This window comes from Cricetulus griseus, chromosome 4 (genome assembly GCF_003668045.3).
Source record: "Cricetulus griseus strain 17A/GY chromosome 4, alternate assembly CriGri-PICRH-1.0, whole genome shotgun sequence".
In the NCBI taxonomy this organism is placed as follows: domain Eukaryota; kingdom Metazoa; phylum Chordata; class Mammalia; order Rodentia; family Cricetidae; genus Cricetulus; species Cricetulus griseus.
This window is the reverse complement of record NC_048597.1, coordinates 73,081,741-73,106,662: the sequence shown is the minus strand read 5'-3', so window position 1 is coordinate 73,106,662 and position 24,922 is coordinate 73,081,741. Positions and strand designations below refer to the sequence as shown.

Here is a 24,922-nt window from a genome sequence, read left to right as displayed (position 1 = left end):
GTGGAGGGAGAACTGTGGTTTAAATGCAAAATGAAATTTAAATGAGTAAATAAATTATAAAAGAGAATTGTATTGGAATTTTGATGGGGATTGCATTGAATCTGTAAATTGTTTTTGGTAGTACAACCATTTTCACTGTATTAATCCTACTTATTCATGAGCATGGGAGATCTTTCCATCTTCTAATTTTTCTTCAATGTCTTAACATTTTCACTATACAATCTTGCACTTGTTTGGCTAGAGTTATTCTAAGATGTATGTATGTATGTATACACTCATTCTCGGAATATGTATTCCTTGTGTCATCTGGAGTGTAACTAACCTCTTCAGACTGAGATCATCCTATTAGTGCCTTCTATAGAGATGGATTGCTGGATAGAAATTCACATTTACATGAAATGTTTTTCTTTTCTCTGTTGACTGTGATAGATAATTTTGCTTTGTACATACTTTGGGCTGGTATCTGTGCTCTTTCAGAGATTATATAACATTTATTCAGGCCCTTCTGGCTTTAAAAGTCTCCACTGAAAAGCCAGGTGTTCCTTTTTTTGTTTGTTTATTTATTTATTTATTTATTTATTTATTTATTACATTCCAATTCTAGTTCCCCCTCCCTCATCTCCATTCTCCACTTCTTCCCCCATCCCACCTCTCACCTGCTCCTCAGAGAGGGTAAAGCCTCCCCTAGGATGTCAACTGTCCCATCACTTCGTTGAAGGCAGGACCAAGTCCCCCACTCCCATGTCTAGGTTGAACAAGAGAGCCCAACATAGAGAATGGGCTCCACAAAGTCAGTTTATGCAGTATAGTTAGATTGTGGTCCCACTACCAGTGGCTTCATATACTGTCCAAGCCACAGCATTGTCATATGTATTCAGGGGTCCTACCTATTTGAATCCTATGCAGGTTCCCAGTTGACAGTGTGGATCATTCAAGCCCATGATGGGGAAACCACAGAATCAGCTGACCAGAGTCAGGTGTTCTGGTAATGGGACTACTTTTATATGTGATTTGGTCTTCTCTCCTCGCAGATCTTACCATTCTTTGTTCAATACATTTAGTGTTTAGATTATGTCATGGAGAATTTTTTTGGTACTGTTTATTTGGTGTTCTGTATGCCTCTTGAACCTTACTTAGTAGACATCTCTTACTTTAAAGACTATTCTATGATTTTGTTAAAAATACTGTGAATTTTACTTGAGTTTCTTCTTCATCTACATCTATATTCATAGGTGTTTTACATTATAGTGTCTGAGAATTCATGGATGTTTTTGCCTGGGTTGTTTTAGATTTATCATTTTCTTTGACCAAGCTATCCATTTCTTTTACCTAATCTTCAATACCTTTAAGTTTCTCCTCTATGTCTCTTAACTTGTTGGTGATGCTTACTTGCAAGGCTTTTGGTTGACTTTCTAGCTGTTCATTTTATTTTATTCCACTTTGGCTTTTCTTTAGTGATTTTCTTTGTTAAATTCTGCTTTCATATCTGAGTTATTTTCATTATTTTATTCAACTATTTGTGTTTTCACAGTCTTCACTAAGGCTTTTTTTTTTTACTCTCTTTAAGGATATAAAACTTATATATCTTTTGAACATATTCATAATTGCTATTTTGTACTTCAGCCAAATTGATTTTTTTAGGCCATTTTTTTTTTTTGACAGGGTTTCTCTTGTGTAGCCCTGGAACTCACTCTGTAGACCAGGCTGGCCTTGAACTCAGAGATCCGCCTGCCTCTGCCTCCCGAGTGCTAGGATTAAAGGAGTGTGCCATCACTGCCCAGCTGAATAGAAGCTTGCTTTGCAGTAGGTGATGATTACTGTAGACTCAGAGTTCATCACTGTACAGAGAATGAGGGACTGTGGAGAGAGGGCCAGTAGACTGTGAGAGAAGCAGTGGAGGACATTTTTAACTTCTTATAGACTCTGAACATTATTCTCTTGTCAGGCAAATATTTGGCAAAGATTTTGTTCCCTCTTAGGTTGCTTAATCATTCCGTTGTTCTGTTCTCTTTGTAGAAGCTTGAAAATAGCATAAAATTCCACATGTCATTTCTTGCTATTATTTTCTGGGCTACTGGAGTGCTATTGAGAAAGCCCCTAATTATGCCAGTATTTTGAAATATTTTCTTACATGAGGAATTTTTAAACCAGTGCTATCCAGCCAAGAGCTTAGGGATTTGAGAGTGGGTCTAAGACTTCAGTCTGTTTAAATGGTGTCAGGTGATCACATCTGTCACATCTGTCACAATCTGCAAACTTTTGCATTAACTAAATGATCTCTAATATTAGCAACGTGGAGCCAATGCCTCATACGGACTGGGTAATTCATTTTGTGTCATCTTCGGCACACTGCTCTTTGAGAGTTTATGTCTGATGTCACAACAGTAAATGACAGAATCGGGTTTTCCAGTCAGCCCTCCCTGACAAAGCCCTTTCTACTACAAGCTCCCTGTTGTTCGTATTCTTTTGAGGAGCAGCAGCCTGATTGAGGACAGTTAAAATTCTGCCATGGGCCTGCTAAGTCACAGGCTCTATTTTAACACTATGCCCTAGTTTGAGAAACCCTTAATTATCATGCACTGGAGCTCTCTACACATTTCCACCCAGAAAATCATGAATCCAAACAAGCAATGTTGATGGTCCAAGAGCTATGTTTATCGTAAGCAATCCTTCAGCTGAAGCCAATTGCTTTTATATAGTGCTTTTGTAAATTAGTTCTTTATGGTCTAAAAAAGCTGGTAAACTTACATAAAATGTGATCTCTGGAAAAGTTTTACTTGTGACATCACATTGGAAGTTTCTTTGGATTTTCTTCAGGTTTTTTGATGACTAGAAATTAGAAGTATCAATATCCTGTTGGAATAACCATTTTCTGATCAGAAAATCAAAATCATGTATACTGAATACAAACAACCCTAGTGGAAATAACAGCCAAGGCCCCAGAACCAATTTAAGGATGTCTTTATTTACAAGATACAAATGTTTCATATTTAACAAGGATTTAAGACTTAATTTTACAATGTTTTCAATTATCTGTCTTTATGATCAAATATACAGATGTTATACTATATATACACTATGTCCAAGTATTTTACATTCATACCACTAGAAAATTGGGTGTCTGTTTTTTCACATTAGAGTCAACTATACTATTCTGATATGCTCTTTCAAATTCAGCCAACAAGTCAAAAAATCAAGATAATATTTATTTTTTAATAATAATTAATTGTCTCTTAAAAGATGAAATACCAGTTTGGTTTTATATATGAATGATCATATGCTAATGGTACCTATGATATATTTGAGTCCCCATATACCGTAATACACAATACAATTCTGTCATCACAATGGGCTCTATGGCCTGCTTGTTCCCCAAATTGTCTTTACTTTGTATTTAATATTCACTTATTAAAATATACTAAAATATGACTTAATATTTTATTAAGTTGACCACAATGAATTTTAGGGCAAAGGATAACCTTCGTGTAACTTTCAGTGATCTCCCCCAACAAATTAACCATTTTGTAGAAGCCATGTTATTTTATCTTGAAATACAGAAAAGACACAGCATTTGGCCATACCCTTGGCTTAGAGAGTTGAATTTAGAGCCAAAACCAGCAGAAAATCATTTACAGAAGGAAATTGTTTTTTAAAAGCTTCAAGGAAAAAAATAAAGTAATAAATAAGATAGCGTCATCTATAATTTAGAGGCTATGGTCAAACAAAGCCTGGATGCAAGGATTTCACCAACAAATAAGTACATGGTTATCTTCTACTTGATTTCCCTTGCACAGTTCAGCGTTGCTCTTCCCTGGACACCAGTAGTCCATTTACTCATCTCCATTCATTCTGTGTTGTTTCTGTTGCTAACCTCATTCCTCTCTATATACTGGTAACAAAAGCAACACTGTCTCTTCCTGTAACCTAGCAAGATTGAGGAGCATGTGTAAAGATGAATTATAATATTAAATACATGTACATAGCTTTTGTTAAAATACTTAAATTAAAATTTACATAATGTTTTGTTCCTTTGGTGAGAATTGAAGATAATAGTTTCTACATTCATACATATGCATATAAAGTCACAGACAGGGGTTTTAGGTAGATCCAGTGGTTTAATATTCACTTAAAAAAATCTAGGGAAACTATAGTTTGATTGCTATATGAAAAAAAGTAATTTGATTCTAATGAAACTAAGAATAAAGAATTATAGGATCCACTACAGATATCAACATAATTCCAACAAGAAGTCTTTAGCTCTAGTTCTTATATTCATACACTCTTGAAGAATACAATACTAAAAAACAAAAAACACTAAAATATTCCTGTTTTTCAAATTTTAGATTATAAATACCATGTGCTTATCTTAGATCTACTAACATGAACACCATGTGATGTAGGAAAGTAAAGTTACCTTCTACTCTATATAAAGCTGAGATAATTGCCAAGTAAGACCTGTGCTTCCTAGACATTTTTCTTAAGGGTTTATTTATTTATTATGTATGCAATGCTCTGCCTCCATGTATGCCTTTATGCCAGAAGAGGGCACCGGATCTCATTATAGATGGTTGTGAGCCACCATGTGGTTGTTGGGTATTGACCTCAGAACCTCTGGAAGAATAGCCAGTGCTCTCAACCTCTGAGCCATCTCTCTAGCCCCAGCTTCCTAGACATTCATCTGCTCTTATTCATGCTCATTTGCTATGACAACACACTGCAGAGAGCTCAGGATTAACAATGCATTGCAGACAAAATGTTCTGAACAACACAAGCTTTAGAGATAAACAAATGACATCTGAAAATAAATGAAGGAGAGAAACCACTTCTATCCCAACAAAGAGGAGAAAGGGAACAGAATCATGAATTCCAGAAGTAATTTTGGAAAAAGGTTTTAGAAGGCATCAATGACTCTTCAATAACCCTGAAGTACCATGGAATTAACAGTTTTTTTTTTTTTTTAAACAGTTGTGACTGCAACAAATATTCTGTTTAGAAAATCCCAGAGGAAACATTTTAAGGTCAATTCTTATAATTAAAAAAATGGTGTAAGTCACCCAGTGAAGATAGCATGACAGTCTTTATGTTGAACTGAAGTCACAGAAAACCCAACACAGCTGATGAAACAGTCCAGAAGAAATGAACTGCTTCACTACACATATCCTTTGTAAAAATTAAACCCAGTTGATAGCATCTGCAGCCTTGGAACAGTGCATCCCATTCCTTTCCCTTTGCTCAGCAATTTCAATTACCCCATCACTCCTTGGAAGTTGGTTCTCTATATGATGTGGCTTAGAGCCTTGAACTCACACCTGGAGAGTTTTATTGCTTGGCATTATTATAAAAGTGGCTAGTGGCATTTTTCTTTATTGAGCTCCATTTAAAACTCAAGATAAAAGTGTGCACCCCATCTCACATTTACAAAGTGGTAGACTTTCAACAAAAGCAGCATTAACTTGAAAACTTGGAATGCTTTGACTGAATAACAGTTTTACCAAGTAAATAGTTTCTTAAGTTTCAAAGGACACTTTTCTTGAAGATGACTTTTGAAAGCACTGAATTAGAAAAAGCAACACATTAAGAACCATAGAGAACATTCATTTGAATAGGAAAACAACTGATATTTTCAGGCTCAATTTTTCACGAAACCTTAGTTATCCCAGAAAGAGGTTAGTTATTCTAATAACCTCTTGTATTAGAGTTTATTTGAATTAATTTTTGAATATGTGCAGATGTGCCCACTATCCATGCATGTGCTCACATAGACTTAGGTAGCTGTGCATATGTGTAGAGATCTGAGTCTCATGTAGGTGACTTCCCTGGCACCTCCCTACCTCACTTACCCAGGCTGCTTTGGCTGTCTGGCTAGTGAATCTGCACCAATGTTTCCTGCCCCTGCCTCTGCTGTGCTGGGCTGTGCTCACCTGGCCTTTGTGTGGGTTCTGGAAATCTTACTGAACTGTTTCTCACCCTTGTATAGAAGTCTCCTTAGCTCCAGAGTTGAGTTTTTAATAAGTAATTAATACTATCCTATTTACTTTTCTTCTACTGAAAGTATTAGTGATTCTTTTGAGAGAGAGAGATGGGGACAGCCACTCACTGTGCTTGGCTAAAAGTATGGGGAGGGCAGTGAAGTGGGTGACTGGAATGGCCACAGATCCTCTCTGGCACTATCATTCCTTATTTAATGAACCATAAGAGCATGCTAACATCATTTTATGAGTAGTCTTTCAATATTCTAAGTTAAATAACACTGAGTATCTATCCACATTACTTATATTCAAGAATTTACTGGTCGGCAAACATGTAGTCTTCTTGCTGATCAAATATTTTACTTTAAATAATCTGACATAAATCTTCTAAGTGGGATATCCCATTCATTTATTCTATTCATATTTACAAAAGTAATCTTTATTCTGATAGTCACTCTAAATTTTTACTGCTTCTCTTTTCTTGAGATAGGAAAAGTGAAGCCACCTGTCTAGCTATTGTTTAATTTTGTCAACAGGTACCCTGCACACCTGTCTCTTTTTCTACCACCCAAATGCAGCATCAATGTTGACGACTAGAAAAAAGAAACAATGTGCAATTTCTTTTTATTTGGCCCTCATTTAGTAGGGAATAAGAAGTTGCCTTTTTGTTTCTCCCACTAGTGGCTTTGAATAGATGGTTTAATGTTAATGATCATGTCTGGTATTTCATGGACAAAGGGAACCTGATTGGTTCCCTTGCTCCTTTGGAGTAGGAAAAAAACAAGAGGCATTTCTTATGTAGCATGAGCTGTATAAATTTGTGGTGGTCTCAAATTCTGAGTATCCGTACTCATCTCAAGTGTAGCCCTTAAAGACTGTGTGTAGCAGAGACATTCTGATGGATTCCTAGTATACAGTACAGTTAAAGTGGTAATGTTTAGAGAATAGGAAAGTGAGGGAAAAAACCCTCTGAGAAAGTACTGAAAATTAAATTGTCAATGCAACGTGAGATTTTACTCACAAGCTAATGAAGAGCAGACTTTATATTTATAATAGACAGCCATAGTTCATCTGGGATTCCACGGGGGCTAAAAAGGGAGAGTTATTCTCTGCTTTCTTCAACGCTTCACATGTCCTGGAAAGCTGCCATGGTTGAATCTGCAGTACTAACTGCAGCTTTTTCCTAGTGAATGATTTACTCAGAAATCCCGTCTGCTACCTACTTAGTGACTCCTCCTCCCAAGTAAGTTGGCAGCAACAAAAGGAAAGCTCACACAGTTATCTTAAATCTTCATATAGTCCTTATTTAACCATTCATAATAGTCTTATGGAAAGGAAAACATCAAACAAATGTTTTCCACACATCCCAGGTCTGTATATGGTTAGATGTCTTATACAGTTCAAATTTTAGTAAATGGTTTTGTACATGCTGATATTAAATTACTAAGACAATGATGTTATTGTAAAATGTAAAATAATCCATACAATTTTTTATCTCAGTGACCAAAGTGCACTTTAACAATAATCAGAGTTGGTAAAATAATAATGTTTAGTTAACATGAACTAAACCCTCATCTTTTATCTAAGTATTAATAGCACCTTCTAAGAGAGGCACTGTTTTAAATAGGTACAGAACAAAGAAAAATAGTGCTCTAAAAATACTGTTGGAATTCAAACTATATCCTACACCACATAGATTACTTCTTTTTTTACTATAAAAATATCAATACATTTGGATTCCAATCAGATCAACATAAATTACGAAAAATTTTTCTTAAGTTTAGAACAGTGCTGAGTTCAGAAATAAAATACGTTTATATTTAAAAAATGAACCAGAGTGAAAATGAAACTAAAGCTGAAGAGAAAAGCTCACATGTTCATACTTATTTTCAATACTATATACAAGTAAATTGATTTATATTTTAGCTATTTCATTATTAGGAGTAATTCTACAAAAACAAGTATTAAGTTAAAAAGTATAAACATCAGCAACCTATATTTTTTTGTGATGTATAAGAACAGAAACCATGTAGCATGAGACTTACACACTAGACAAGTTCATACAATACTTTAAACTGTCCCTGTACTTTTTATCATAGATCTATTTTGGTTACATGGAGGTATATCTTTCACACTGTTACAAGTCCTACACGTGAATGAGACATTGAAGGATTTCTTAAATGAAAGGCCCATTATAACCAGGTAGTGATACACTCAATTGACAATGGTTCCCCTGCCCCCACCCCAAGGCCAATGTACACAGTTAAGGAATAGCTTATCAAAACTGTTCCACTTTCCACATTATTTCAGAACTTCAATAGTAGAATGGCTCTGCACATTGATTTTACTAAGAGTATACAAACATATTTAAAAAGTCCCCCAAAGATGAATTTACAAAATCATATTTCTCAATGTAAAGTGCTAAGAGATGAGAAAGGAGAGTTGGGATGTCTTCTATTTGTCTTACTTGAGATCCACACTGGCAGCTATTGCAGTTTAGCATTCTGACTTTTTCTTTGGTCCAGGGAGATTGTTCAAGGTGTCTAGATGCTCACTTGGGCCATCTGGTGTCTCACCTGTGACAGCTAGAAGGATGATTTTCAGCCATTTCTGTTTCAGTTCCTCATTGTCCGCGGCAAAGCTGTGCACGGACTTGGACTGGGTCAATCTGAAGCTGTGTGGCAGATCTGCACTCTTTGGCATGTCATCCACAATGTAGCCCAGGAGTGGTATGGTTGCCTGGGCTCTGACATCCTAAGCAATGGACATTGTACTTATGAGTATAAGACATACTGTTACACAGTAACATGTGGTCCTTGCCACTACAAAACTCTCTTCTGACTACTGTCCCCAGACCTCACCCTATGAACTAACTCTCTTTGGACAAAGAATGAATTAGTGTCTATGGGGTCAATGATCACACTGACAGAATAAAAGGAATAAAGTAGAGCTGACACCAGATGAGTGAGGAAGCACTGCTGCACAGGCTGCTCCCATGGGAGCTCATTCGGAGCCTGTGCAGTTCTTCCCCTTAGGGAAGAGAGGAGATGGAGGTGAAGAACAGCCTCTTAACAGCTAAGTCAGCAGGCATTACTAAGAATTAACAATGATACTGTCTTTAATGATCCATTGAAGTTACTTATGGATATGAAAAACAGAAAAGTAGAATAAAATGTATACCCTGGCATTTTTAGGGATTTTCTAAAAAATAAATAAATAAATTACTAGTTCTTGATGTAGGATGAAGCTAAAATCTGAAAAATGTAATTCTTTATACCAGGTTCTGGCTTGTGCTGGAAGCTAAACTGGCATTATAGTTGACCCCAATTTGATACTGAGTAATATTAACCCGAGATTTATGTAAACTCCCTCTTCCTTTCAAACTACTTTGTCCTTAGGTCTCCATCACTGTCAACAAATAAAAACACCACAAACTTCTCCAGGTTTCCTATCATTGCAAACAGCTTGCCCCCTCTCTTTATTTTCCTGTGCACTCATGCCTGTGTTCTTTCCTCAACTCACCTTTTCTCATGCCTACTAAATAAGAACACGGACGAAGAGGGACTAATGATTCATCAAGTGAATGATAGGCAACTATGAAAAGAACTATCAGTTTAAATCAGCAAAATTGATTTTACTTTTCATTATCTTAAAATTGATGGGACAGTGATAATGCCTGAGCATTTTCTGGGGATCAGTGTCCATATGCCTCCATCTGTCCTGGCCATGCCATTCAAACATATGTGGCTTACTTACCTGAGGAGCACCATACATGTACAGCACAAGGGGGTCTTGCTTCGGGATCACACACCATATTTTCTGCCATGGTTTTGACTTCTCCATGTACTGGAGAAAACTGCAAACCTCACTATTTCCTGATACTTCTGCTGATTCAATCTAGAAAATACAATGGAGAGAAAGAATAAATGTAATAAATCAGATAGGAATGAAACATGTCTTAAGGGAAATATTTATAAAATAAGGTGTATTTACATAACATGTCTCCTTTAGTCACTCTCCAAAAAGATATATTTGCATTGACTAATTTTTCTCTATCATAAGATGAACACACACACACACACACACACACACACACACACACACACACACACACACACACACACACACATATTGTTTTTTGAGACAGGGTTTCTCTGTATTGCTTTGGAGCCTATCCTGGCACTCGCTCTATATACCAGGCTGGTCTTGAACTCACAGAGATCTGCTTGCCTCTGCCTCCCAAGTGCTGGGATTAAAGACATGTGCCACCACCGCCCAGCCACATCATCTTTAACTTTCTATATTACTAGATTCTGTGCTTAAATAACTAACGTTTATTGACCATTTACTATAGGCTTTCCTTTTGCTTGAGCAATGTATTATTCACATCAATACTGAGAAGTTAAGTGCTTTCATTGTTTTTTGAAGTTCTAATGATTTGTTTTTAATTTTTTTATTCATTTTACATACCAACCACAGTTCTTCCTCCCTCCCCTCCTGTCATTCCCCCACTCCCATACTCTCCTCAGAGAGAGGAGCCTCCTATGGGGAGTCAATAAAGCCTGGCATATTGAATTGAGGCAAGACCAAGTCCTTCCTTGCATCAAGGCTGAGCAAGGTATCCCACCACAGGGAATGGGCTCCTGAAAGCCAGTTCATGTACCAGGGATAAATCCTGCTCCCACTGCCAGAGATCCCACAAACAGATCAAGCCACTCAACTGTCACCCAAATCCAGAGGCCTAGTTCAGTCCCATGCATGCTCCCCAAGCTCAGAGTTTTTAATCAGATTCCCCAAGAATACAAATTTAGAATTTAGTGTGCTAGAATTTAAGCTCAGTCATCCTGGATCAAGACACTTAACCTACATCTCTAATGCTCCAATAAGGCAAGAATATGAATTAATAAAGGCAAGATGTGACCAATACCCTTTGTAGTCATAGGGTTGTAATTAGAAGCATCTCACTGGAACAAGCTTTTGACAAGCAACTTGGCTTTCTGCTTTGCTTACTAATAAGTTAAGTAATAGATAAATGGGGAACAGAAATTTTTAACTAAAATGCTTTACTAGAACTAAACTGTTTTGCTTCTATTCCTATGTAAAAACTTAGGTTACTGCTACTCAGTTTTATCCATGGGACACAAAGATGTAAGAGAGAAGGGTGTGCACATATACAGACAAATGTACTGTGGAACCTTACTTGTGCCAGCTAATATGTGCCCAGAATAGTAGTCAGCAAACCTTCCTATAAAAGGTCAGAGTCCAAATCAAGGCTATAGCATAGGCACTTACACAAAGAAAGGAAGCAAATCCCCACTAAGTTGTATTTATGAAATTAAAAATACTTTTACAGAAATAGCCTCTTATATAATAAGGGGTTAGCAATAAAAATGTAAGTCATTGGGGAAATGTAACATTCTCTCCCCAAACTCCTCAAATGACAACACACAAACCAGGCTTGGTGCTGTGTGCCTACATCCAGCACTTGGGAGGTGGAAGGGAAGGAGCAGAGGTCCAAGGCCACTCTTGGCTAAAGTCAAGGCCAGCCTAGGCTTTGTGAGACACTGTCTTAAAACAACAGCAACAAAAAACAACGAAGGGAAATTTCAAAGCCATGTGGCTTTTTGATGGTACTTGTGGTAGTTAATCTTGACTGCCAACCCAAAGGACCTGGTATTAATTAGGGCACATGACTTTGGGCAGGTCTGACGGCATTTCCACGAATGGCAAAACTGAGAAGACCCTTCTCCCATGGGAAGCAGCTCAGGCAATTCAAGGCCAGAGTGAAGGGGTGCTGCTTGGCTGCCTTCCCTTCTTGCTGGTAAGGGCATGACTCCCATGATTGCAGCAGTTGTCCCTTTTTGCTGACTCTGGAATCTAGCTAATCTATCTTGGCTTCCAATCTGAGCTGAGATCAGCAACTTTCCAAGAACCATCCAGGCCTTCAGAGCTAGCCTGGGACTGTTGAGGTAGTGAACTGAATGCTATCAGGTTCTCTCAGTTTCTTCCATATACAGATGGCCCTTTTTGGGCTACCCAGCCTGTATTGTGTCATACACATTCATTTAACCAGCTCTGTTTTTCTAGAGCAGTGGTTCTCAACCAGTGGGTTGTGACCCCCTTGGTGTTGAACAACCCTTTCACAGGGGTTTCCTAAGACCACCAGAAAACACAGATATTTGCAATATGATTTATAATAGTAGCAATATTATAGTTATGAAGTAGCAACAAAAATAGCTTTATGGTTGGGGTCACCACAACACGAGGAAGTGTATTAAAGGGTTACAGCATTAGGAAGGCTGAGAACCTTACACTGGAGAACCCTGATGGAGAGTGCATGATCATTGATATTCATGGATAAGTAATGATTGGGGAAATAAACAAGGTGTGGCCCAAGGTAGTTTAAGAAATATCAACCAAATGACAATCTGCAAATCTGCTCCAGTCCGCCACTGGTTTTTGTATATCCTATAAGCTAATAATTTAACAGCTGGATGTCTATAACCAACATGATTATAGGAAACGCTGAGTAAGATACCATTCACCTTCAAAAAGGTTAGTTCTTAGTAACAGATCCAGATCACACGTGAAGGGTTACACTCTGACCCTGGACACATGGGGAAGGGCCCAGGCCCAGCACAGAAAGATTTGGTGGACTTTGCAAAGCCCCCGTTGAGGGCCCTACCCTGCCTGGGGAGTGGTGGGTAGATGGGATGGGGGGTAGGGGATGGGGGTGAGGGGAGGAGGGATGGCGGTGAGGGGAGGGAGAGGGAGAAGGGACTTACCTGTGAAACAAGCTTGTTCCCTAACTAGAACTAATAAAAAAAATTAAAAAAAAATTCATATTTTGGAATGTTTTTTTTTCTTCCTAAATAAAAAATCTAAACAATGGTGCAGCAGTTTGAAAGGACAGAAAAACGCTTACAGGGTTGGGGAGATGGCTCAGCAGGTGACGCTTGCCCTACAAATGTGAGGGCAGGAGTTCTAGACCCAGAAACCCACAAGATAACCTGCTGATACTTTGAACCTTGAAAGGTGGAGACACAGGGTGCCCAGGAGCAGGCTGGCTAGCAAGACTAGCCATAACATACTGTGAACCCTTGGTTTGTTTGAGATGATCTGCCTCAATGGGTAAGGTGGGAGAGAAATTGAGGATAATTCCTGATGTCAACAGGGGGCCTATGTATGCACAAATACACACCTCAAACATGGGTGCCCACACACATGCAAGAACATGCACACACAAACACTATAGAAACTTACAAAAGTGGAAAAAGAATTTACAAATGCACTGAGTTAAATACCTTAAGTTTTGTCTATAAAAATTTGTTTTCTCCCTTAAAATACCTCTGTAAATCCTCTGATTTGTTTACAGAAAGCCTGACTACTGTTGGACAGTACACAGTTTAATAGTCGGCACAGGGTAAGGGCTCACACATGTTCTACTTGTGCATGGGCATGCTTATCTTCTACTTCCAGACACTACACTTTTTGTTTGATTACATGAACCAATCCAGTTGATGATTTCTCCCCAAGACAAGGTTTTCTAAAAAGCTAAAGATTTTTTATTTTATAGAAGCAACCTAAACTTTTTATTTACAAAGAAGAACAGTATCAGATTCACTGTACTTTGTTACACTAGTCAGTTATTTCTATTTAAAGCCTTGAGGTTGTGGTCCTGGGATTCATTGAAGAATATCTTCCCATTCTTCTTGCCTATGAAAGCTTCATCTTTATGTAATACAAGTAATACTTATATCCTAAGAGAATTTAGAATTATAATTTTAGCTTGTGGGCTTGTAATTTAACCTCAATTGGACACTGAAGTGTAAAGTCCTTTCACAGCTAACAAATGACTCGTATATTTTCTTGTAAATGCTCAGTATACAATTACTGTTTTTTCAACATTATTAATAAACTTAAGTATATTTATGAATTTGGATGCAAAAAAGTTGAATCCTACTGCTGAGTGATCTTGCCCTTACAAGCCCTTACAAGGCTTTATTATACAAATTACCCTTATTTTGCCAACACATCTTTCAATGTAAATCCATTTCAGATACAAGCTACTTCAGTCTGAATTAACTCTAAAATATTAATCAAACTTCCTGGAGATTGCCTTTAACAGTGATGCAGTCATGAAACTGCTGCCCTGGCTATTACAGCACCACAAAGAACTGGTCGTTTAATACAGCAAGCTGAAGTAGTGCTTTAGGCAATAAAACAGTATTTTACCCAAATTTGAAAATTTCATGCAGTGGTTTTCAACATTAACATATTACAAAACTGAAAGCTTTCCATGAAGAAAACATGTACTCATCTGTGCATCTCATTTTCTATAATCAGGCAGGAGTCCAAGGCCAACATAGCAAAGCAAAAGCATGACTCTTGTTCACTGTTAACCTGGGTGCTGACCAAAGAGGATAAGCACATTGTCTGTGCTCCTTATGACCAGGACAGTGTCCAAACCCACAAAGAATTGACTAATTTACCTCCAAAATCCCCCTTCTTTTCTTCTCTTCACTGTCTGTGAATCCACTTATTATTTGGTAACAGTCTTTACAGACTTTGTTCAATCTTCCGCCATCATACTCAAGTTGAGCTTTGTAGTCAGAGCATTTCCAGCAAACAACCTTTAATTTTAGAAAGGATATTCAAAATCAATAATTACACTTAAGGCAATTAGATTTAGGAAATATTTGTACATACATGGAAAAGTCAAATATAAAAGTTATATTTCATTAGCCTAAGAATATTTCAAAAGATGTTAAATATATTATTTTAATAATGTGTGTGAAAGAATCTGAACATCACTTTGAGCTCTAAAGGTCCCTTGCACAGGATGTACCATCCATCCATCACTTCTCACAGGAAACAGCACAGCCATCTAACAGCATTCAGGACATTTCCAACAGCTATTCACCTACCTTCACAGATGCATTGTATTGTGTCCTTCTAAAGGTATTTCTTCAATCTGTTTTTTAAGTACAAGGTATTAGCATTCACATTTGGACTCTTATAGTCTGGCTGGTCTTCACCATATCCTCAGGCTCTACCCTAACATTCTACAAGAATCTACTTTCCAAATAGTAGCTAGAAGGCTTGACATGTTCTTCTTATATTTAAAAATCCTTCAGTCTAAAACCATGCATGGTGGTGCATGCTTTACGTGACAGCAAAATAGAGATAGAGACAGGAGGATCTCTGTGAATTCAAGGCCAACCTGGTCTACAGAGTACCATTCCAGGATGGTGAGGGCTAGACAGTAGTCCTTGTCTAAACAAAAACAAAAACAAAAACACACACACTTCAGTTTTTCCTTTGTTTCTGGTCAAAGAAAAATTAATAGCTATAGTCTATGGCATTCTGTGTGGTTGACCTTTCTTCAATGACACCTTTAAGTCTCAATTTCCCTTCTTCTTCCTTCTGGGAGAAGGCTCCTTCAGTGTTTAGAACAGAGCCTGACTCTTGTCACTGCCACTAATGTACCCTTTCGTTCACAGCACTGATTAGTTTTTAACTATAGACTTATATGAATACTTGTCCATTTCCTATATAACTCTATGGGGCCGTCATGGGAGACTGCTCACCATGCACAACAGTAACAGAATGTCAAAGAGATGATGACCATAATGCAAATGTATGTGAGTGAATGCTACTCTGCAAATGATTTTAATTGTTGTTCTTGCTTAGGAAGCTACATTTCCCTCACACTTATAGTAGATAAAGTGTATTTAAAAATGTATGAACTTATAAGGAAAAATCTGGAGTAGATTCATAGCAGTTGAAAATCACCCCTGAAATGATCAAAGCCTAATGGCATAGGTCAGTGGTAGAACACAAACTTAGTGTTCAAAGCTCTGGGTTCAATTTTACCCAACTTTGATAAATACCTCAGTTTTCTAATAATTATAACAAAATTACTTTGGAAGTTTAGTGTTAGATATACATGTATCTTTAAACTCAATTCAACTGTTTTATATTCAAATCATATCATTGTACTTGATAATCTATATGCAAGCTTTTAAAAATCTGTTGACCAAAGTTCAAGTATGCTAGTACCAGAAATCATTTTAAACTCAGAGATCAATTGAAGTAGTTTATTCTGAGATATATGTTGGCTACTAGTTTAACTTTGATTACAAACTGCCTCAATATGTTTAATCTAAGTGTCAGAAAAAGAGATGCAAGAAAAATTTAAGTATAAAGGAGAATAAGCTAAGAGTTACCTATTTAAATTGCTGTGTCTAAAATATAAATAACATTAGAACATAGCATGTTCTACTTAGCATGTTATACAATGCTCAACTTGGTTCATAAGGCCCCCTCTAAAGTTGCTACTCTTCCCCACCTGGGTAACTTCATTTCACACTTTTTCTTTCCTTTTTCCTTCAGTCTAAAACCATGCATGGTGGTGCATGCTTTAAGTGATAATAGAGATAGCATAATAGAGATAGAGGCAGGAGGATCTCTGTGAATTCAAGGCCAACCTGGTCTATAGAGAAGCATTCCAGGATGGTTCTAATGTAACGTTGCATAATTACAATTACATACATACATATACATACTTGTTTTTATATGTTAGCAATATATTAAGTTACAATCAGAAATACCTCTTGGATAAATGCCTTATTTAGAAAAAAGTCAATTTTATACTGCTACTACTGACAAATGATATAAAAATCATAAATGAAATGAATGTCCTTCCTAAGCATGCTTTGACTCCTGCTTCTCTCGGTAAGACAGACTTTATAGCTAGGTCTCTGGGGAAGCTTTTAAATCATAGTAGAATTAGATTATGGACACAAAGCAAATGGAATTTTAATGATTCAGTTTTTAAATATAAAAATGGCTCTCCAAGGTACAAAGAACAAAACAGAACTACTCAATAAATAAATAAATCAAAGGAAAAATAGTGAGTTGAAACTAATGTTATGTGAATAGTGAGAACCCACATTTAACAGGTAGAGAAAGTCCTTGAAGCCTGTCTGACATAGGAGAGGGGAAGCTGAGACTTAAGAAGGGTAATGAAGTGACAACCAAACCCTGGCATGCAGTCACAGGAGAGCTACCCTGAAACAAAGCAAAAACCAAACAAACAAAAAACAAACCCCCCTCAAAAACACACTAGAAAGCATGTGGGTTCCCCTATTCAAAATCCCTTCAGGGGCTGGTATCACTGAATGAATGCACATTCTAAAACACATTCTAGAACAAGAAATGTTTGAACAAAGTGAACTGTTAAGTAACAAAATCTATCAAAGAGTATTGGGCAAATTTAGAAGAAAAATCAGTTTAGCAATAAAAACTATTCAGCCAGGTGTTGGTGGCACTTGCCTTTAATCCCAGCACTCGGGAGGCAGAGGCAGGAGGATCTCTGTGAGTTCGAGGCCAGCCTGGTCTCCAGAGTGAGTGCCAGGATAGGCTCCAAAGCTACACAGAGAAACCCTGTCTCAAAAAAACGAAAAAGAAATAAAAACTATTCAAAGCATAAATGAAAGCAAACAAGGTGACTAAGGAGAATGAACAAAAGAGGGAAGCGGGGAGACACACCTTCTGTTTTTAATATCACTTATGGCTCATTACACATCCAGTCACCGGATTTTCATGTTGAGAGCTCTCCTTGGGTACTCCTGATATTTCTCACTATTTAAACCAATTTCTTCCTATACTTCACACAAGATCCTTAGGTTTGCTCTTGATGGCCTGGTCTCCAACTACCTTTCCAGCCCCAGCTCTTGCCAGTCCCCTATTCTAGTGTTTACTCCAATGGCAATTACCTTGTGTCTAGCAAGCATTCTGCCACACTCAGTGTGCTGTCTGACAGGCGGCTGCGCCAACAAGGGAAGTAGCTGGTACCACAGTACTAGGTTTGCTTACCCGTTCTCATCTCAGAGACAAACAGAACGTACTCCATTGTGCCTCAATTTTTGCTCCAGAGTCTCTGTTGATTACCTCAGCTTCACATCTGTGAATACTGCTCTGTTTGCCATATCCTAAGAAGGTCTCCTGCTTTCTCTCTGCTTCTTAAAGCTCTTCTACTAGGTCCCCTGGAACCTTCATTCTAGGATCAAACTCTTCTTTACCTTCAAGTAGAGGGTGATTTACTGTTAGCTCACCTATCACTTCTGAGGACTTCAGTGCTGAGAGCTGCACTTTTCAATCTTTGGCTCTTCTCTTGTTTTCAAAAGCCCATAGCACTTTTGAGGCTTGCCATGGGCTCTACCCACATTTCATACTCATGATTTATCTAACTCAGTCCTTTGTGAATTTATAGCCAATGTGTTCCAACTTATGGGGAAGGGCTGGTTTATAGAAAAGAAACTAAGATGAAATTATCCTTCCAAAGAGCTGAATTAGAACCATTATAACAGCATGGCCACAGGCAGCCAAGAGACTCTGAAGTGGGAGAGTTATAACACCACCTATAGCACAATAGGGGGAGTCTCCAATCCCAAAGAACCAAAGTGTGTGTCTTGCACTTACAGGTTTCCATCTGGGGAGATAGGATTAGGAGTGTGTGAGCGAGGAGAGGAGGTATGTAAGTTCCGTGCCATGTGATTTCATCTACACACTAGTCACAATACACTAATGAAAGCAAATTTAGAATTCAACACTATCTTGCAACAATAGCTCTCAGCAGTGTATGTGTGTGTGTGTGGAGAGAGAGAGAGAGAAAGAGAGAGAGAGAGGGGGGGATCTGTGATCTAATGTGATAGAACACATCTACATTTCACTCTGGTGCCTGGTATTTTTAGCATTCATGTGATACCTTATTGACTCAGGCTTTTTAGGTGTCTGCTGCTAGAGCCATTCTCAGGCAGACTACTCCAGCCTTTTGTTCTTAGCTCTCCCTGCCACTGAACAATACGAATCATGGGATTTCAGTGCCAACTTCAAATACCTGTCCTTCATTCGCCAACATGCCTCACATTTGTAACTTGCTCACAGCTGTCCATTAATTACCATGCAGCTTTGGGAGTACAGAAATCTTACTTTCCATGCTCTAGCTCTCTTGTTTCCTGACCTCCCTTATTTACCTAATTCTCCCTTGCTTTTTTCATTATACTTAATCTTCATGAACCTTGTTCTCCACCTTCTCTTGCCTGCATTTCTAGATTCTGATATCTATCTATCTATCTATCTATCTATCTATCTATCTATCTATCTATCTATCCATCCATCCATCCATCCATCCATCCATCCATCCATCCATCTATCTATATGTCAACCAACTGTTCTAATTAGAAATTTTCAAAGCTTAATGGTCCACCTGAGTCACTGGAAGGTTCACTTTTCTCTATTAGATGAAACTATTTGATACTTTGTCCTCTTTCTTGACTCTCACACAGAAATTCTTGTCTCCCTTACTTTCAGCTAATCATTCTGCTCAATTCAATAAAAAATATAACACAGACCTCAAACAGCCCCATTTCCCACTGTTACCATACTCCAAACAGTAAAACCCCATTCAGTCACACGTCTGCACTTGCACCCGTCTTTCTGGCTTCTGTTAAAAGAGAGGGCTTTGCCCTATCCTGTAAAGGCTGTAACTTTCACTTGTACTGTGGTTTTCGTCTCTTGCCTTTTCAACCACTTCCGTTTCTTTGATTATTATCACTTTAACTACAACTGTGTCACATTGTTTTGTAAACTGTACCTGGCTACAGGCTTTCCTAGCAATTTCAGGGCTGTCCTACTGCAGGGATGTAGATACAGCTCCTTGTGTGCAAAGCACCTCTTGCTTCCACTCTCGGATGAAGACATCCTCCCCCTTAGTCATCTAAGCAAATACCAGTCTCTCAGATGGCCTTCTTTTGTCTAATTAGATCTGGTCCGAAATTTTCTTCCATTACTAATACTCTCCAATTCAACTTTCTGTTTGCTTTCTTATTCCACTCATACTAATTTGAATTCTTATCCATTTTCTTCTTCACAATGTAATCTCCATGAAGCCAGGGATTTTTTGTTTACCCTATTTTCTTTCTTCATGGGATAGCACAGTACTTTGCACATGCTTAGTTCCACCACAGGCTTACTAAAGGATGGTTAATGATTTCTTTGTTTTCAGGCTGATGATTTTATTTCACCTACATAGTTCCCAGCAACCGTAACAACCAAGACCCCAGACTCACATGTCCACATGCCCGGCAGTGATGCCGCCTTCTGGTCAGTGCATTGAAGGGCTCTTTGCACTTCATGCACATTGTCACTTCGTTATCACGAATCCATCTTGGGGCTCTTTTTCCTAGCTCAGCAGTCTAAATGGGAAAGACAGGTTGACTTTTAAATAGCATGTTACCAATGCTGTGCAAACTATGTTCTGATACTCAAGATCTAGGAAAGGAAGTGAAACTTTCAAAGCACTGTATCCACCTAAGGGAGAATGGTATGATTTCTAAATCACCAATTGTAGTATAACAAGGGAGAACGTTTGTTAACAGAATGACTAGATAGTGCTTCTGAGAACACAGAGATAGAGGATTTTAAGTTAAGAACTTACAGACACTTCTAGATGGATATCATTATCCTTTGCAATTGCATTTCTGAAGGTTTCATGCCTTTGATGAAAAGCATCAATACTCTCTTGAAGGGCCTAAAATAGAAATTAAATCAAAACACATATTACAATATCACATACACATTAACAAATATACGTTGTCTCATAAATAACTGTAATGAGAATCATCTTTTAAGTTAAATGAACTTGTTCTTATATGTATATTTAAAAAACCTAAATATGTGTGTTTCATTTTAAAAACTTGTTTAATGAGTGTTTTGCCTGATGTATGTATTTTCTATCACATGTATGTTTGGTATCCACAGAGATGAGAAGAGGGCATTGCATCCTTGGAACTGGAGTTAGGGATGGTTGTGAGCTGCCATCTAAGTCCTGGGAACTAAATTTAGTTTCTGCAACAGTAACAAGTGCTTTTAACCACTGGGCTATATCTCTCCAGGTCCCAGTGTATATATTTCTTATGCACAGAGGTAAAAAAAAAAATGGAAATGAAAGTAAAAGAGTTACCTTGATCCATTCTTCTTTGTCTTGTTCAGAACTAAAAGAAAAACAAAGCAAAAATGAGTGAAGAGAACATTAAGAATTACATCTTGTGAATGAAGGCATGCTTTAATGTTACTCTGGATTCCTAGAAAACACAGGAGTGCTTTGGAAATAATTAAAGAGACTCTAGTTCTTCTTAATGCAGGATCAGACTGCTGTCTACCTTTGTACCCATTCACTTTGATAGCCATCTGATATCCATGACATTAACAACCACTGTCTAGTTGTACCCACCACATGATTCTACATACTTGACATACTAGATATTCAAAGATAATATGAGTATCTACCTCAGCTCAGACCAAAGGGGTGATCCTCAGACTGCTCCCAACTTCACTGCTCCTCAGATTCACTTGGATTGCTATGCTTTCCTCAATGTGGCTAGCAACTAATCGTAAGACTGACTATTGAAGACCCTGCTCCTATCTTTTATATCTCTCTAATGCTGGGATTAAAGGCATTAGCTCTGTTACTTTTTGTAGCCCTGGGTGGCCTTGAACTTAGAGAGATTCCTTTGTCTCCTGTGTCCTGGGATTAAAGGTGTGTGCCACCATTGCCTGATCTCTATAGCTTGAGGTTGGTTGACTGCTTTCTGAATCATCAGGAAAGCTTTAATAAGTCATAATATATCACCACAATGGAGCCACAGCAGAATTCTACCAGAGTTTCAAAGAAGAGCTACAACCAAAACTTGTTAAATTATGAAAGCAAAACAAACACACTGGAAACAGAAAGAGCACTCCTAGACTACTTCAACTGAGCCAGTATTACTCTGATATCAAAATCAGGTAGATAAACACACAAAGAAAGAGAAAACTATAGGTTAGTATTCTCAATGAATACAGATGTAAAAGTTCTCCCTTGTAAACAAAATACATTATACATCAAAAGACTGTCCACCACGATCTAGAAGGCTTTATCCTTGAGATTCAAGTTTAGATCAATATACACGGTCAATAAATGTAATAAATCATATAAATGGACTTAAAGACAAAATACTATGTTCAGTAGATGCAGAAAAAGGCTTTGACAAAAGTCAACATTTCATGATGAAAATCCTAGGGAGAGAAGAACTAGAGAGGACATATTTCAGTACAATATAATACTTTAAACCCACAGCCAACATCCTAAAGTAGAGGAAAACTCAGTGTAGGAACGAGACAGGCATGTACAATCATAAGCCTAGATCCAGCTGAGAACTAGGTCTGCTCACTTTACCAGTAAGTTTCTTCTTCCCTGTCCCATCCTTCACCACACCTGTTGCTATATCTACACCCATAGCCTATTTTTATATCTATGGAACCCATTTCGTTGATGAACCACCTTTGACTGGGGAGATGCTGCTTTCCTTTCTCATACTTCCATCTACCTATTGCCAGTGTTACACCATTGCCAAGCACCAGACCCTTGGTTCAACTAAACAGCTTATCCACCACCTTCATCTGGGTTAGCTCTTGTCATATAGCTTATGCAATGGCATAACCTAAGGAAGGCCATATTCTCACATGCCAAAGAAAGGAGTCCATGTGCCCAGGTCAAATTGAAGAAACAAACAAAAACCATGAATAGTCATGGCAACATGTCTGCTGCCCAATCCACTAGTCCTATATAAGTGTTCTCTAATGAGAACTACCTAGATGAGTCCCCACACTCATTTAAACTCCAAGAGGATAACAATAAATGCCTGCATCATGACCAAGGAACAGATACACACTAGAGGACAACAATAAATACCCGAGTCATGTCTGGGATACAGATAGTCAGTATATGAAAAGAAATGATGACGTTTTTAAACTGAATTCAGTCAAGGAATAGAAACACTGTAAAGAAACATGCTAAAATGAAGATGAAATATAACAACTTAGTATCCTGATTAGCAAACTCAGGGGAACGACTGACAAGTAGATTGAATCGAGGCAAGCACAGCATGTCAGGACTCAAAAGCAGAGGACCCAGATCAAATAAGTAAAACATATGAAACATTTTAGAAAGCATAGGAAGAGAAGATGCATGAAACAGGAGACATCACCAAAAGACCACATCTTTGAATTATAGGCACAGATGCAGAAGGGTAATCCAAAATCAAGGGCACAGACCAGATCTTTAACAAGAACATAGAAGAAAACGTTCCTCAAATAAGAAAAATACGAGTATAAGAAACACACAGAACCACAACTAGATAATACCAGAAAAGAAAGTCCCTGCAATGTACCATATTTAAAACACCAAATAAACAGGATAATGGAAAAAAAATGAAAGCTGCAAGAGAAAAACACACAAGTCATATATAAAAGAAACCCCATCAGAATAACGGCTAATTTCTCAGTGGAAACACCCAAAGACCAGAAAAGCCTAAAGCAATGCACTCCCAGTTCTAAAACAATTAGGACTGCCAAACTAGATTACTGCACCCCACAAAATGATCTGCCATAGTTAAAGGAGAACGAAAAACTTTATATAATCTAAACAGTCTAGAAAAAATTATATACAACAAAAATGCATAAAAGAATACTCGAAACAATACTTCAAACCAAAGAGAAGAATGAGCATAGCCAAGGGACTGTAGAAAGAAAAACAGATAAGCTAAGGATAATGATATACAAAGCACAGCTAAGAACACAAAGCAAAAAAATCACCACAAAATAATGGAGATCCATACACACTTTTCAATAACTCTAAATAGTCATGGTCTCAACTTTCCAATCAAAAGACTAGGTTAGCTGAATGAGTTAAGAAACAAAATCGATTTTTCTGTTGTTTATAAGAAATGCATCTTAGCTTAAAATGCAGGGATAGAAAAAAGTATTCCAAGCAAATGACATCAGGAATCAAGCAGGTTTTGTCATCCTAATATGTGACAAATAGACTTAAGCTAAAACTAATTAGAAGTGATAAAGGGCACTTCATTCTAATCAAGGGATCAGTTAATCAGGCAAATATTACAATACTAAACATATGTGCCAAACTCTGGAGCACCCAATTCCACAAAGAACCTACTATTGCAAATAAAGGCACAGATAAACACAAACCCAATAATAGTAGATGACTTCAACACCCTACTTTCTCCAATAACCAGGTCATCGGGACAAAAATAGAAACAGAGAAACCTCAGAATCAAATGGCATCTTACTTTGAATGGACCTAACAGACACTGACAGAATATTCCACAAAACATCAAAGAACACATATTCTACTTACCAGCACATGGAAGCTTCTCTAAAATAGACCACATGTGGAAATGCAAAACAAACCTTAACAAGTACAGAAAAGCTGAAATAATCCCATATATCTAATCTGACCATTACGCAATAAAACTCAGAGTCAACAGCCATCAAAACTCTAATTAAGTGTGTAAATTAATGAAAATTAAACATTTCACTACTGGATGGTTAATGGGTCAAAATAGAAATCAAGAAAGAAGTAAAAATATTCATGGCACTAAATAAAAATGAAAAACAAAAAACAAAACAAAACAACAAACAACAAACAAAACCTCTGGGACTCCAGATACACATAGGAGGGCCTAGGCCCTCCCCAAAATGATGTGACAAACTTCGATGGTCCCCCATGGAAGGACTCACCCTCCCTGGGGCGTGGATGGGGACATGGGAGGATGGGAAGGAGAGGGGACTGGGATTGATATGTAAAATAAGATTGTTCCCAAATTAAATAAATAAATAAATAAATAAATAAATAAGAAAAAACCTTCTGGGACTCACATAAAAGCATTTCTAACAGGGAAGTTTAGTAAACCTACATTAAAAAACAAAAAAGATGACAAATAAATGATATTGATGCAACAACTCAAGAATTTGGAAAAAGAAAGCCGGACGTTGGTGACACATGCCTTTAATCCCAGCACTCAGGAGGCAGAGGCAGGCGGATCTCT

General features: G+C 37.6%; 1 protein-coding gene across 7 annotated transcripts in view; it reads right to left on the bottom strand.

Moving 5' to 3' along the window:
• Window positions 1-2,944: 2,944 nt before the first annotated feature.
• The window catches only part of Fgd4 (FYVE, RhoGEF and PH domain containing 4), a 161,261-nt gene continuing 139,283 nt past the window's right edge, over window positions 2,945-24,922 (bottom strand). For all 7 annotated transcript variants that reach the window (XM_027413414.2, XM_035444751.1, XM_027413412.2 and 4 more), the window contains 6 exons: window positions 20,998-21,028; window positions 20,473-20,565; window positions 20,105-20,230; window positions 14,462-14,602; window positions 9,726-9,866; window positions 2,945-8,723 (listed from right to left, as the gene is read on the bottom strand). In XM_027413414.2, coding sequence (XP_027269215.1) covers window positions 8,466-8,723; window positions 9,726-9,866; window positions 14,462-14,602; window positions 20,105-20,230; window positions 20,473-20,565; window positions 20,998-21,028 — 790 coding nt within the window. In that variant the 3' untranslated portion in view covers window positions 2,945-8,465. The remainder of the gene's footprint in view (window positions 8,724-9,725; window positions 9,867-14,461; window positions 14,603-20,104; window positions 20,231-20,472; window positions 20,566-20,997; window positions 21,029-24,922) is intronic.